Source organism: Oncorhynchus mykiss, chromosome 26, assembly GCF_013265735.2.
Source record: "Oncorhynchus mykiss isolate Arlee chromosome 26, USDA_OmykA_1.1, whole genome shotgun sequence".
NCBI classification, from domain to species: Eukaryota; Metazoa; Chordata; class Actinopteri; order Salmoniformes; family Salmonidae; genus Oncorhynchus; species Oncorhynchus mykiss.
This window is the reverse complement of record NC_048590.1, coordinates 19,477,708-19,493,712: the sequence shown is the minus strand read 5'-3', so window position 1 is coordinate 19,493,712 and position 16,005 is coordinate 19,477,708. Positions and strand designations below refer to the sequence as shown.

General features: G+C 46.9%; 1 protein-coding gene across 1 annotated transcript in view; it reads left to right on the top strand.

Moving 5' to 3' along the window:
• Positions 1–10,241, top strand: part of adamts18 (ADAM metallopeptidase with thrombospondin type 1 motif, 18) — a 52,814-nt gene extending 42,573 nt beyond the window's left edge. Inside the window, exons 17-22 of the mRNA XM_036964090.1 lie at positions 226–352; positions 5,167–5,371; positions 6,172–6,366; positions 6,770–7,003; positions 7,363–7,537; positions 7,642–10,241. Of these exons, the coding sequence (XP_036819985.1) occupies positions 226–352; positions 5,167–5,371; positions 6,172–6,366; positions 6,770–7,003; positions 7,363–7,537; positions 7,642–7,787 (1,082 nt within the window). The 3' untranslated portion in view covers positions 7,788–10,241. The remainder of the gene's footprint in view (positions 1–225; positions 353–5,166; positions 5,372–6,171; positions 6,367–6,769; positions 7,004–7,362; positions 7,538–7,641) is intronic.
• The last annotated feature ends 5,764 nt before the right edge of the window (positions 10,242–16,005 follow it).

Below are 16,005 nucleotides of genomic sequence, written 5' to 3'. Positions count from 1 at the left end.
AGACAGAGAGCTCTAGACAAGCTTAGAGCAGAGATCGCTATCTGCACCCTGTCACTATTTCGTTCATACTTTACTTTAGTTGTCAAGCCCTCCCGTGTTGCCCAGACGGGAGAAGAGAGTGGGCTTTGTGTGACCTTTTCAGTGGTTGTAAAACACAAGGAAAACTGATAAGAATGATGTCTTTCTGCCTCGCTCTCTTTCTCTCTCTCTTTTTCTCCCTTTCAGGTCAGATCTCAACAAAGGCCATCTGTTTTCAAGATCAGCGGACCCAAGTCAACTCGACACAGTGCAACCCTCAGACCAGACCAGTGCTCAGCTCTCACCTGTGCAACACGCAGCCCTGCCCAGCCTAGTAATTAACTCTCTCTTTCTCTCTCTTTCTGTCTGTCTGTCTTGTCTGTCTTGTCTGTCTTGTCTGTCTTGTCTGTCTTGTCTGTCTTGTCTGTCCTGTCTCTGTCTGCCTGTCTGCCTGTCTCTATTTCTCTGTCTCTCTCTCCCTCTTTCTGACAGACTCATACCACAACCTCAGCCTACTTTCTGTGCAGTAGTTCCACTGGCGAGCTGCTGTGGCTTGGGTCTGGGATGCTGGTGTGGTCTCTTTACTGTGGGCAGGGACTACTCAGCCTTCTTTCCCTGTCGCGTCCTGCTGGAGAGCCCCGTACGTTCCCTACCCAAGGCTCCGGCTCCCAAACCAAACAGGATTAACATACCCTCCAGACAGGGGCAGGCCCGGCCTGCTATTCCCAGCGCTGGCCCCTGCTCAAAGCCACAGCTTCTAGGCCGCGGAGAGCTGCCCCATCCCCCCACTCATGCTCAGTTTCACTCTGCCTGGCCATCTGAGGACCGCTCGCACCGATAAGGTTCAGCTCAGAGACAGCTCTGAAAGAAGATCACCGCAGCCTCTCGCTTCTCCTCAATGGCCGGTCTTCGCCACCGGAGAGAAAGAAGGAAGATGCTAGAAAAAGCCAGACAGAGATCACAGACGAATTTAGTAGCCCATTATTAACGACTGTCTGCTAAATTGGGATAGTCAACAATTTTCTACAACCACGACAGACCAGTAAAAGTAATTTCCAGACACTTACTGGGCACCAGCAATCCTTTCAGACATTTTGGTTGGTCTCATCCTTCGGGGAATTTATTTCACACACCAGCCATTTTCTTCAGTCACTGGATACTATTCTCAACTTTGCAAATTGGCATATTGAATGGACTTCACTTTGAGCTCTGCTCCAGTGACAATCCATTCAGCTCCTATGGGACTGGCTCAGTCCATTCAGCTCCTATGGGACTGGCTCAGTCCATTCAGCTCCTATGGGACTGGCTCAGTCCATTCAGCTCCTATGGGACTGGCTCAGTCCATTCAGCTCCTATGGGACTGGCTCTGTCCATTCAGCTCCTATGGGACTGGCTCAGTCCATTCAGCTCCTATGGGACTGGCTCAGTCCATTCAGCTCCTATGGGACTGGCTCAGTCCATTCAGCTCCTATGGGACTGGCTCAGTCCATTCAGCTCCTATGGGACTGGCTCAGTCCATTCAGCTCCTATGGGACTGGCTCGATTTACGATGCTCCTGCATCAAAAGGAACAGCCATGAACCCGTCAGTAGAGAGACTCTTTGAGCCCGACACACTGACAAAGAGATGAGAAACGCCTTCTCTCTCTCCACCCGCCTGTCATCCTCTCCTCGTTGTTGTCTGCCTGTGTTGTCTGAAGTCCCACCCCCACATTCACGTTACAGTACAGCGTATATGAGTGATGGTGGCTGAGGTGGAAATCAGGACCATATGACATCCTTAAAGAAACAATAGTAACCCGTGCAGCTTTCCCTGTCCAAACCCGTGCAGCTTTCCCTGTCCTTGACAAATCGTTCAATAACAGTGGGTGATTGTAAAACAACTCTAAGCCTGCTGGGAGTCAGTGAGCGCCTTTGCTGTGTGTGTTGTTGTGTGAGTACGGTACTGTTGCATCTTGCGGATTGCGTTGGTACATCATTCTATTCTACGTCATTATCGCTCAGACATGTTGTAGGCCTAGGGCTAGACCACTTACACCACTCACGTTCTTCTGTGCTCAGGGGACTAACGTCGCCAAAATTGGACAGCAGCACATACCACAGAGATCACCTTCCCTTCTTCTGTGGTATGTGCCGCGGTCCAATTTTTTTGCCACTTCACATTTCCACAGGCGGCTCCGTCACTGTATAGAAGGCTAAGACCCGAGGCTGTGCTGCCCCGCCTGTGAGGGTTAATAACCAGCCAGCTATCAGTTACAACTTAAAACACGCTGCCACTGTTTTTCTGCGAGGCTCCCACCATTTGAGAGGGGGTTTCTTCCCTGTAATCTGGGTCAGACTATATCTGCTATCAGGGGAAAAGTTTAAATGGACCAGACCACTAATGACCCCCCCCCCCCCCCCCCCCCCCCCGTGTGAGCTGGAGAGGAAGTGTGTGCCGTCCAGGTGAATGATATCATCAACATAAATCCAAGAGCAAGAGTCCTGTCCATCAGTACCAGACTCCTGAATCAGTGGACCATGTTTCCCGCTGATTAAGTGTCAGGATTTATGGGATACCTTTTATAAATACTTCCAAACTGTACGGGCATGCTATCAAAAACAGAAAAGGAGGCGCGTAAAAGAGGCCTCTTTCCAGCGACTATCTGCAGTTCTGACAGGTCTGTCCATGTTTTATTATAGAGAGAGAGTCTGGATCCCCACAGGGCCAGATCAGTCTAGCCAGCCAGGAATCCAGCACTGGTCTCGGGCCCCAGCCTCAACCAGACAATGCAGGCTTGCCTGCAAGGGCCACTGGCTTCTGTGCAGTATGGGGCATGGTGAGATCAAACACCACGGGGCCTTCTAGCAGCCAACTTTATCTGCCAGCCCAGGATGTCACCAGAGAGATGAATGTTAATGCCTTAAAGAGTTTTGCAGTTCCCCTGCTGCGTCCGTTTCTAATCTCTCTCTCTCTCTACTTTCTTCTGTCCGTCTCTCTCAATGTTCCTTCTGCTTCCCTTTCTATTTACTTGACTCGATTGTTTATTTAGTTTATAGTTTATTTAATGCTCTGAAGAAGATCCCCGTAGGCAGGCTGCAGCTGTAGAGTTACTTACCTGGCTCTTCCTGGGTAGTTGTGGCACGTGCACTAAACAATGGGAGAAACGGGGAGACATCAGCAGGCAGGCCCAGAGCAGGGAGGAGAAGGAGGAGGGGGAGGAGGAGAAGCTCAGAGAGACTGCTGTTTAGAATGGTGCTTGAAGTTCTAACCTGAGGTGCTTTTGGTTGCTGTGCGAGATCTTTCACTGCTTACGTTACACTTGAACAGATTGTTAGTGCAGTAATTTGTCGATCAGATTATGCATCCGATGAAAAGTCAACGTATGCCAGCGAAATGCAACCCCATACCATGACAGTAAAATGTAACCGCTGCATGAATGTAAAGCCATCCAGTATTTCTCAATATTCCCAACATTTTTCAAGTTAAAATGTATGGCTGGACACATGCGAGTTATTGAAAGATTCCAGAAATACAAATTACAGCTAAGCCAACATTGAAGCACATATTTGTATTTATATTGCAGTGGAAAAAAAGAGAATATAAATCTGAACCGGTGCTTTGCTAGACGGGTCGTGTTTCTCCCCTCAAAATTGCAGTTTAGCCTTCTCTCTTATTTATCAGAGCTGGGTTTGAAGGGAAATGAAAGGTCTGACAGAAGGGCAGTAGGAGTGGCTGGTCGGCACCGGAGCTTCAGAACTCGACTGAGTCAGCTGTCCGTCCTCCTTGCCCCTGGTCATGTGGTTGTCAGAGCAGTCATTTGCGCTAAATCTCCCTTTGCCCCAAAATGCCAAGACACAGTCTATTTTCGAGGCAGGCTGCTTTCATCAGAGGCTGAGAATGATCCAGAGATACCAGAAGACCGCAACTAGTGGAGACACTGAGTGTAGCATCCTGTCCCTCCCTACAGCCAGACTAGGCCAGGGGAGAGGAGAGTTGGGCTAAGGGGTTAACTGAAGGTGAGAGTCGGGTGTATAAGGTTAGCCTCATACTGTATGGAGGAAACCTTGCAGTGTTTAAGTATGTTGTACACAAATCAAACCACAAAAGTATTAATCGCATACTTCGTAAACAACAGGTGTTGACTCACAGTGAAATGCTTACTTACGGGCGGGCCCTTCCCAACAATGCAGAGAGAGATGAAAAAATGTAGAAATAATAGAAAAGTAAAACACGCAATGATAAAAGTAACAATAGTTACACAATTAGTAACAATGACTTGGCTATATACACGGGGTACCAGTATTGAGTTGATGTGTAGGGGGACGAGGTCATTGAGGTAGATATGTACATACGACTAGGAATAAAGGGACAGATAATAAACAGTGGCAGCAGCGTATGTGATGAGTAAAAAAAAAAAAAAAGTCTGTGCAGAAATTGTCAACGCAGGTAATTTGGCTAGCTATTTAGCAGTCTTATGTCTTGGGGGTTAGAAGCTGTTCAGGGTCCTGTTGGTTCCAGACTTGGTGCATCGGTACAGTTTGCCGTGCGGTAGCAGAGAGAACAGTCTATGACTTGGGTGGCAGGAGGTTTTGACCATTTTTAGGGCCTTCCTCTGACACCGCCTGGTATAGAGGTCCGGGGTGGCTGGGAGGTCTGCCCCAGGGATGTAATGTTTATGTTAAGATTCTCGTGTGTGTGCTGCGTGCATAGACTGATGCTGTTACCGCACATCTGCAGTATGTTTGTGTGAGTGTGGGTGCATGTGTATATACCTGTATGTGTGTGCGTGTGTCTCTGTCCTTCCTGTGGGCACAGAGTAGAGAGTGATGGCTGTGTTTAGACCCAAAATAAATGTAGGAAATCTGTGGTTCCTTGCTGTGATTAGGGATCTGCGTCATGTGGTTGACACGCTTATGACAGAGGTTAGGAGCGGAAAGTATACAGCCAAATCATCTGTTTGGATAGGTTCCCTGCTGACTGTGCTGAGTACAGCAGTTATTCTGCAGAGTGTGTGTGTATGTGACTGTGAGATCACGTGCAGGTTTATGAGTCACTCTAAGAGGTTTACCACCATTCTGTTTCTCATAATTCAGTCACTCTTTTTCGAGGAGCGTTTGTTGGTTTGCTACATGAACTGACACGTCTCTCTCTCCATTTCTCTCCTCAGCTGGACGACAGGGAACTGGGGGCCCTGCAGTCAGTCCTGTGGGGGCGGCCAACAGACACGTCACATCCAGTGCTTGCGTAAGGTGACGTACCAGCGAGAGGAGGTGGTGGCTCACTCCCTGTGCCCCGTCATCTCCCCGGCCCAGGTGCTGCCTTGCCACAACCAGGCTTGCCCACCTGAGTGGAGTTCTGGGGTCTGGTCACAGGTAGGCCACACTGCACGACATGCCCACATACTGCCATTACATTTTGAAAAAATGATAATTTGATAATATAGGACTTTGAGATATGTCAGATAACGCTGCAATTAATAAGCAAATGTCTGTGGTGGCCTATTGCATGGAGAAAACACTTCCCCGCCCTCTGCTGGACACAGGGTTAATTGCATACTCACTGGCCTGAGAACAGTACTATATAACAGAACTATTTCAATATTATCATCATTAATCACGCATCATTATTGTGAGTCCCTCAGTTTTAGAGTTGGCTAGGCAAAACTGACATGGCTGGATTTATAGAGGCTATGATACCTAGTCATGATCAGCGACTTTGTTCTCCGTCTGAGCCGGTGGTGACTGGGATCTCCACCTGCTGTTTCTGTAAACGCCTGTCTGTCAGTGATACCGCAGAGACCCTGAGGGACGTTTTCTCTTCACTGCATTGTCTGACGTATATGTTTTTTTTTTTATCAAGCAGTGCACAGTATATGGTACAAATAAAATGACATTCCCTTATGCAATAATTTGAACATACCTGACCTACGCTGTTATGTTCCACTGTTTTTCAGAGTTCTCGGGCCATCTCAAGATGAGTGTGTGTCTCTTTTGTAGCGATTTAGACACAGGTCATTCGGACTGTAGACAGAGTGCACTTCACCGTGCACTGACTACCTCCCTTGTTGACTACATCCTTCACAGGGCTCAGACACAACTCATTCTGAGCTTGCCTCCCAGTCTGAGTTCAGGCTGAGTTTACCAGACCCTCTGTTCCTCTGCTCTCCTCTCAGTGTTCCAAGTCGTGTGGGCGTGGGATGAGGAAGCGCGGCGTGTTCTGCAGGAGCACTGACCCCGGAGCAAAGGCCGTGGTGGTGCCGGACAGTATGTGTAAGCCACACCTCAAACCCAAGGCCCAAGAGACCTGCGTTCTGCGCCGCTGCCCCAAGAATGACCGGCTGCAGTGGTTCACAACACCCTGGGGCGAGGTAGTGACTCACGGAGACAGACAGACAGACGCACATGCTGTACAAACACACCCACACATACTTTTGTATAACCTTGTACACGCCGACGCACAAAGAACCCAATACATGCATTGAAAATGTCTAGACAGAAATGCATTTGTGACACACATACACATCCAGAGTGCTGATGCTGTGTCCCCTCGTCAGAACAAAGCAAATAGCCTCAATGCCAAATGTAAACTTTACAGACATTCAGACATTCACTTTGTAAGTTAAGCACTGTTGCTATGGCGATGCGGGGTGACCTTGTCTTGTTCGCTCCACTGGGGGACCAGCTGTATTTCTCTCTGAGGGTTCTCACGTCGTCTTATTCTCTCTGCTCTCTTTTTGCTAATGGTGCCCCCTCTGGCCGTTCTCTCCGCAGTGCTCCACATCCTGTGGCCCAGGGGTCAGAAGGAGAGAGCTACGTTGTGGGGAGAGGGATTCACAGGGGGGCTACACAGACTTCCCTATGAGAAGGTGCAGGAACCTTCCCAAACCCTCTGGGGATCTCCAGCAGACCTGCAGCAGGGGGCCGTGCCCAGAGCCTCGACTTGTCGCCCCAGGAAGGACAGCCAGTGCTGTGGTCCTGGGCTGGTACTCTTCTCCTTGGCAGCAGGTACGCATATCCACTCTCCATCCACCCTGCCTGTTCTCCCAGACATGATGGGGATTCATGTTGAATGGATATGGATTTAGTGAAGCATCCTCTCGCTCTCTCTCGCTCTGCTGTTAGGCCCAAAGGGGGTGATATTCATGTATATGTATGTAGTATCTACCAAGGCAACCTCTTACAGTCTGACATGTGACTTCCCCTTGATCAGCGGGCCTGTGATGTCTGTATGCACGTAGGCTCTCTCTCTCTCCTCTCCCTAGACATAGCTTGGAGGTAAAGGACATGGTGTATGCATTCGTAATCTACTCTATGCGCAATCCTCAACACCTCTCTCTCGCTCTCTCGCTCTCTCTCTCTCTCAGTGTTCTGTATCCTGTGGGGGAGGGGTACAGTCCCGTTCTATCCAGTGTCTGAGACAGGGACGTCCTGCAGCTGGATGCCTGAACCACCAGAGACCCGTAACATCCCGGGCCTGCAACACACACTTCTGTCCTGCTCCTCCTGCCCACGTTCCTGCTCCTGCGCCAACGTTCAAAGGTGACCTAATTCAGCCACTCGTAGGAACAATTGTAAAGTTCTGTCTGACATTTCTGCTGGTCTCGCGTCTATTAACACTATCCTCCTGATCCTCTCTCCATCAGGCGAGCAGTCTTGTGTCGACTTCTTCAGCTGGTGTCATCTGGTTCCTCAGCACAGTGTGTGCAATCACAAGTTCTACGGACAGCAGTGCTGCAAGTCCTGCAATGGCAAAAAAGCTATAAGATTGGAGGACTCCTTATTCCCATGAGCCTCTAGCTGCAAATTGGAGGGAAATGGCATAATATGCGCTACAACTCTAAAGGACACTGTGGTTCAAAAATACATTTTGGGCCATAATGCATAAGAGAACTGAGGCGCAGTCTTTGTTCCTGGAGTACTTGACTAACAGTGATTAGCGAAATAAAAGAGAATCACCTCCATGTTTGTGGACACGTTGTGCTAACGATGGCAATGCGGGCAAAGACATTCATGCTAAAGCAGCGTCTTCTCATAACTGGAAATACAGTGCAACAAATGATTGCAGGACACTCTCTGTGTAAATGCATGTGTTGTACGCCCAGACGTTGTCAACATCAAAAGAGCTCTAAGAACATCTGCATTTTTAGCTCACAAATGTTTTTTTTTTTTTTATATTTAAAGGTGTCTGGTTTCCGATGACATTTTAAGTTATCATGGCCCACACGTTACTTAGCATTTGTCAAGTGCACCATGGGCTTTGTGTGCTGCATGTGCACCATGATTCCAGCTCTTTTACATGTAGAGGTATGCCTACCGCGAAAGCTCAGCAGATTCAATCGTTAGACTGTACATCGTATATGTAAAACGTTCAAACTTGATCACAACTCTCACATGCACTTGTCAGGCCTGGTCCCTCTTATCTGTCATGGTTCACAATTGGTGCTTTACTGTGTAACGAGATGCAGCACTTCCAGTACATGTGTACATTCCAGACATCTTCATGTCGTGAATACATGCCTATTTGTGTATGACAAAGTAACATTTGCTTACCCATTTTGTAATGTATCCTCCAAGTGTCTTGTGAAAATATTGGTGCAAAGCTGACAGCTGCCGGGATACCGTAGGTTCTTTCCCCCATCCATCATAATGATAAGTAAACATCCTCTGTATATTGGGCCAGCAGCACTGAACCTAGGTCCCTTCACACCGGGTAGATATGATGCCAAATCATTAACTAGCGCTGGGTAGAGCCACAGAGGATCCCCCAGACTACCACCACTCATTAATGAAAATCAATGTCTGCAGGCTAGTAAAGGGAGCTGTGAATGGGGCCGGGTCAGAGAAGATGCTTTCTTTCCTCTGCCTGGCCAGGTGGGAGATGTGGAGAGAAGTGGTGGGCGAGAGTTGGCGGAATAGTTGGGTGGGAGGAGGGGGGTAGCCAGGGTTGAGGTTGTCGACTTTCTCTCGACATACTTTTTTAGAATGCTAATTAGTCACAGAGCCTGGCGTGGTGGGAGCAGACAGGCTTTAGGGGGGAGCAGAGCAGACCAACAAATGCCTCTGAAAAGGACTGCTGCATACCTCCCTCTGTTTACTCTGCCCCTGCTCTCACCATCCAGGCCAGCTCTGTTTGGTTTGTTTGAGAAAATGTCAGCATCCCTCCACTCCCCCTCTCCCTCTCTCGTGACCCCCACCTTCATTTTTAGCATCAGTTAGTGCTATGAAATACTGTAGATCGCAGCTACGTTATGGTAAATCCCATTTGCACTAGTGGCCCTGTGGAAGGCAATGGGATAGCCAATTGTACAGATGGCAAAGGCGACTTACTTCCAGCCAGCAGGGAGAGAAACAGGAAGAGCGTGGCTGGAGTATAGGATGTTGTTTGTTGTCGATCATAAAGATCCTATATCTCCACATGCTCCCCAGAGAGGGATGGCCCCACACAGAGGGAGAGAGGTCTGGTCTGGTCAGGTCAGGGGCACTCATGACCAGGGAGTTGTTTTTCCTCCTCAGCCTTCTCTCCATCAGTGGCTTGGGTTGTAGAGGGAAGGAAAGAGCAAGACTGATATGATTGTGAAGTACATTCCTGAGCGGTGGCAGTGCTGGCCAGGGCTCTCTCTGTCTCTGGTTCTGACCTGCTCACAGCTAACACTGTCATTATCACGGGAGGTTACCGTTCCTTCCAATACCACAGCTTCCTCCTCTGCCTTCACCAGGCCTCAACAGCATCCCTGCAACCTACACTCACAAAAGGGTCAAAGATGGCCTCTTGACTGTTCCCTCTGCTTTTCCTGCTATACTTCCACGGTCACGTTTATGAACTGGTTTCCACCGGGAATGGCACTCTGTATTATAAAACCACTCAATTAGCCTCCGTTCCCGGTGAATTGTGTGTGTGAATTATCCCTGGTTTAATGGTGTTGAACGAATGCTCTCAAAATAGACGTTCAAATGTCATGTTGGACTGTAGGAGGATATTTGATTTTACGTGCGTTTTTCATCAGCCTTGCATAATTCTACATGTGTTCTTCTTATTTTCCATGTCCTGTACAGTTGTTGTATGCTCTATTGTCTTTTCACCTGCAAAAACAGGAAAAGTGTAATTTATTACCGTTTCATTGGATCTGAGAAACTGAACACATTTTGGTTGAGAGGGGAGCTGCTTGTAATATAGAGCATGATCAGTGTAATATTTCTTACTTTTTCTCAATGTTTTATAATAAAACTATGACAAGATTTATTCCCCCTACCTCTCCGATGCTCCTGATACTTTTGTGTCACACTCAGCGGGAGGGATGATTGGGTATAATCAACACGTTTCTCTCAATCCAACCTGAATCATGATGGCAGGAATCCCCCCTCATTTCCACTGCACGCTTACAGTCCTACTGAGAGGCAGGCAGGACAGGGTGAATTATAAACACCTAGCGGATCAGTGCAACCATTTTGTAGATTTTCAGGGGTAGTGATGGAGTTGGAGGTTTTTCGGCTATATTCTTCACTCAGTTCATGGGAGGATGTATGCCTTGTCATGGCCCTGTGAATAACAGGCCCCTCTGTTTCATCCATGATCACCAGCCCGCTCTCTGTCAAATCCATCCTCCCCAAACACTCACAACACCACCCACATACAGACCTGTCACAGCGTTACAGTGCACCCTTTGGTTACTTCTCCTCATTGTGTACTTCAGTTAATTTATTTAGAAATACACCGTAGAGATGATTCATTCCAAAGAACATGGTGCTGTATCTCTTTATATACTCTGTCAGCATCCAAACGGGTCTGAAAAGAACCTGAAAAACGACAGTCTTTTTCTTACTTTCATATTGAGCATTGAGTTAGTTGTCGTGGGTGTTTCTCAAGGCAGTGGAGCACAAGTTGCCATCTGACCAACTCCGGCTAAGTGGTATGTTGGTGGTAACCCCCACACTCCACAATCCTTCAGCCTCATTCAGGCAGTCACCTCTGAGCTCCCTGTGAGGTGAAGCTTTGGAGAGCTGCGTACTTCTGACAGTCACTCTAATCACATTTCAACAGAGCTCTGTCCGTAAGCGTCTCCTTTTCTATGTGAGAGTGATCTCTCTGTGTCTCCCAGCGCCCAGGCTACGGGCAGACTTCAATTGAAGTGAGAACTGTCATATTTCAATGCCACCTCTTCCATCTACAATGTCTGACAGAGTTCACTGAGCACGTACTTGTGTGTGCACATGTACGCACGCACACACACACACACACACACACACACACACACACGCACACACACACACACATACACACATTCTTCTCTTATACACACATTCTCAGACAGGGTGTGTGGATATTGTCTGATATTCCCAGTGGGGTTATTTCAGGGGGATTAGGGCATCAGATGGGTTTAGATCTGTGTGATTGTGCAGGGGCCCAGGCACACGCCTCATTTGTTGCTGTCAGGTGAAGTTGCCCATTTTTTTTCTGTAATTTCAAGATGGCAGGTTCCATCGCCCCATTTGTCACTGGCAAAGATTTCTCGGATTATCGTCTCAAAGGAACTGACAGCTTCTCACCCGCCTTTATGCCGTCATCACATCGACTGAATCAGAAGCCAGCACAGACCCCCCCCCCCCCCCCCCCCCCCAACACCCCTCTAGCCTTTCACCCCCACCCTCCCTAGTACCCTCCAAATCCAGACCTGAGCCCTGACTCCTGAACCTTCACAACTTTGTAGCGGTTGACTCGCAGCATTAACCCTCCTGTCTGAAACGCTACCCGGTTTTGTGGAGTGACACCTATGCTTCACTGCCCTCATAGGGGGATCCAGTGGTATTAGAGTGTCTCGCTGCATTGAGCACAGAAAGACAGGGCTATGAGAGAGCAGCGGAAACCATAGAGCCACCCCATGTAGTGGTAGTCAGTCAGGACTGGCAGATCGGAGTGGATCCAAGAGGCGATCTGTCCACATGGAGTGTACACCTCTATAAAGCCGATACACTCTGTTTCTCATGGTTGTCATAGCGAGATGACATGAGATAATAAGGTTAATGTGACTTGGTTTGTGATTTATGGCGTGGTCTTGTATCAATTAAATTGGTTCTATGGCCATGGTTACAAAACCCAATAGGAGCATGTTACATGACACATTTGTTGCCTTGCCTGTATATGACTTTGGATTACGAGCATACTCTACAATATCACAATGAACATCTGAGCACAAGGTTGAAACAATAATTTCTTCAAATGGCAATTAACCAAGCCATTGCTTATAGTAGATTTACAAACTCAAGGCTGAATGTGCATTGATATCCTGAACAGCGACTATGCAATAGTGTCCTAACAGCATCAACAACTACTGTAACTTGAAGGAGACACTAAGTGGCTCTGGATAAGAGCTTCTGCTAAATGACACAAAAAAAAATGATGTAAATCTAATGTTATTAACCTAGTTTAATTATCTGGATTCGTAGTGAATCCTTCTCTAGATCAGTTATATTTGATTTCTAACAGACATTTGATATCAACATGAAAGCCAGATGTGTCTATGCCTTCTTTCTGTTTGTGTCCACCCGCTGCACATTCCTCAGAGTACTGTCATTTTCTTTCCACTCCAATCCCATTCAAGCTCATCGATTAAAACGGTTATTTATTGTATTTTGTCCTTTGGGCTATGCATATTATTGATCTGTATGTTTGTGGCGGCCCTCTCTCATCTATCTTCCTTTGAGCGACTCGTTCTCATCATTTTCCCCTTGAAATGTTAGAATTGATTACAATCCACATCCCCGTAGACACCAGCTGCGGCCACCGAGCCGAGCAGAGCACTCTCTGACCTTGAGCAGAGGAAACGGCAGCAAAGTAGAAGCAAAGGATTTGGTCTCTCTCTCTCTCACTCTCTCTCTCTCTCTCTCTCTCTCTCTCTCTCTCTCTCTCTCCTTCACTCGTTTTCTCTCTCTCTGGCATTGCCTTCCCTCTCCTGCTCCAAGGCCACACTGCAGAATTTCATGACTCTTAAATTGTCGTAATGTACATTCGGAAGACCTTCCTTTTGACACCTTTGAATTAATCAATGTAATGCTGTGAGCGGATCCATTTCCGCTGTTGTATTTCAAAGTGCTGATGTGTACCCGACTTGTAAGACAGCCCCCCCCCCCCCCCCCCCATCCCTAGAGATGCATGGCTTTGGAGGGCATACATTTATTTTACATAGTAATACAAACGCTGGGGTCACCTACAGTACTGACAACAATGCGTCATTTTGTGGGCACATACGGGTCAGGGCAACCATTTATGATTAAGCACTGGATACATCATTAACGTTGAATCTGACTGTACAGTGAGCAACATTTCCTGTGTAAGGATAAAGAGAAAATGTGGGGACAATGGCACTGACTGCGTTCGGGTGGAGGCCCTCCATTATCAAATATGTCTATTACTTTTCCGTCCACCAGAGGACAATGCTCACCAAAAAACACATTCCCGACAGAGTCCACCACCCCCTCTTCTCAGTAGACCATTTCCTTCGCACAGGGTGACCTGTATTGTCTGAACAATTGATAAATAAGTCAACCAGAGATAAGCTATAAATATTTGAGAAACAAATCACAGATTCTGGTTTTTATTACAGCCATTAAATCAGCTGTCAAAATTTCAAAGATTTCACCAAAGGCATGTTATCTCTGATAGGCTTTACTGTGGATCAGAATTTTCATGGATAACATGCCACCTGTTTGGTATAATATCCATTTGATAATAATAACCTTTGCACACTACTGTACTTTATGCCGCATTAATGTCTGGCCTCTTCTGACAAGCATCTGTATGGAATGTGTTTGTGTGATTCCATTTGATATAAATTCCTAAAACACTGGTTTTAAAAAGCACAAGAGCATTCTTGCGCCAAGTGTTACCCCCCGACGAATAAGGGTAAAACGGGCTTCATTTTGGTGTGCCAGTGATCTAATAGGTAAATGGAGCACTACCATGCCCACTAAGGGGAAACATTAGCACGCAAGACAAGAATCACACAAGGCTGACATTTTTTTTTTGTGCAAACAAAGCAACAAAGTGTTGTTTTGCAGGGCCAAGTTGCTCTCCGGCGTCATAGCAAAACAAGGAGAGAATGTGTATGTAATTGGCCAAGGTTAGAAACCTCAATACATCATAAAGGGTCTAGCATAGCTTCAAACAAGCAAGCAAAATGACTTGGCTTACTAGTCAAACGCTGTTTCAAAGAGAACCAACCTTAAGCTGGCAAAATTGCATGCCCTACTGTATGTGGTGCATGAACCATGCACTGTTCAACTGTACATATCTTTTAGGTTGATGTATTGCACTTGATTAAGCTTTGTCATTATTTTTGCACATTTGAACAAGCCTTTAGCTTTGCATCCTTTCTGAACCTCTGCACTCCTCCATTGGAAAACAATGACTTCTGACAAGCCATTCTTCTAAGTATAGAACAATGTGGAACCTGCTTGATGCGGCTTAGGCAGCATCTAAACTAAACCCTAAACCATTGACAGGAGATGCTTTACAACACTTGGAACAGAACAGGAGCTATTTTTATGAGCAGCCTGTGACTCTCTGCGTCTCTGAAGATCCCTCATGCAGACGTGTGATAGGCAGGTATAACTCAAGACAACTCCCTAAGACAGCAGCAGCAAACCATTACCTGAATCTCTGCGGCATCAGAGCTGTCAGATTTGTCACCGAAATGGGGAAAGTGGGAGACGGCGTCCGTGACGGCGTCCTGCGACAGGCGCTCCTCACAGTCAATTCTTTTCACATCACCTCTGGTAAAGTGAGCATGAAAGCAACGAGGTATTGCAGCGCCGCTATTTGCCGACGTTATTACACACAAAACAACTGTCACCAAAAACTAAGGAAACAATTCTGATGGGGCTGCATGCCTTAGCTTAGCCCCTTTTGCTCGGCAAAACGCAAAGCAAATAAAGCATACACACCTCTCATAACTCCTGAATAAATAAACCATATTTACAAATGGATCCGCTTATTAGACATAGCATCAGCGGGTGCCTCTAGCTCCCTATGGTCTACCATCTCACTGGAGCTGACGGAACAGCTGTCAACAACAGTAACAATTACAATAGATATCAGCATAAATTAAGCCAATCAATCAGCCCACCTGCTCCCCTACTTCTCAGAACAACAAAGAATAAACAATCATTAACTTTCTCGCAAGCCAATGTTGCACGGTTTGTTTTGGGGAGGCTCGGGTTTTCCTATATGAGCACCTTGGGGGGAGGTGGAGGGGGTTGGTGGTGAGTAGGCGTGTCTGACTCCGCTGTGGAGAACCAGTTACCCACTTTAATCTTCCTTCTCAGCAGTCCACCAACCCTCAAGGAGCCATTGATACCTTGTCTGTCCCCTGCGATGGCCTCAATTAGTGGAGAATTAAAGTCCCACTCCCTGGATGGGATTCACAGAGGATGGTGGAGCTTAATTACACAAGTTCCTTGCATGCTGTTGTGGAATGATTGCAAGGCAAGCACCCAAATACAGCTATTTAGAGCTTGAAATCAGCAGGAGATATAGATGAGTTATTCAACTAAATCAATGGTAAAGAACCAAAAGAGTTACTTTGTTGTGTCAATTCTTCCTGCTGCCTCCAACGGGACGAGAGAAAGACAAACTGCCGCAAAAGTGATGCGTGTTTGTACGAGGAGCCCACTGTGAGAACTCCACTGTCATTTGTGACATTTTCATAAGGGGATGAGAATAGCAACTCAATTCATAGATAAGTATAATCACAGATGATATCATGCTCCACAACGTATTTCTATGGCAAACCATTACCCACAGTATTAGGCAGGTACAAAATGACACCATTTTTAATCAGAGATCTCAATACAGGCATTATAAGTGGGTGGAATGTTAATGTATCTGTTCTCTCCATGGAACAAAAACCAAAGCACCATTGAGCTTTTTATAAAGTCCAAAGAGCCACTTGTGCTCTGGGAGATGGAAGTGCTTGCTATTCCGGCAGCATCCTTGATCATTGAATCCCCAAGAG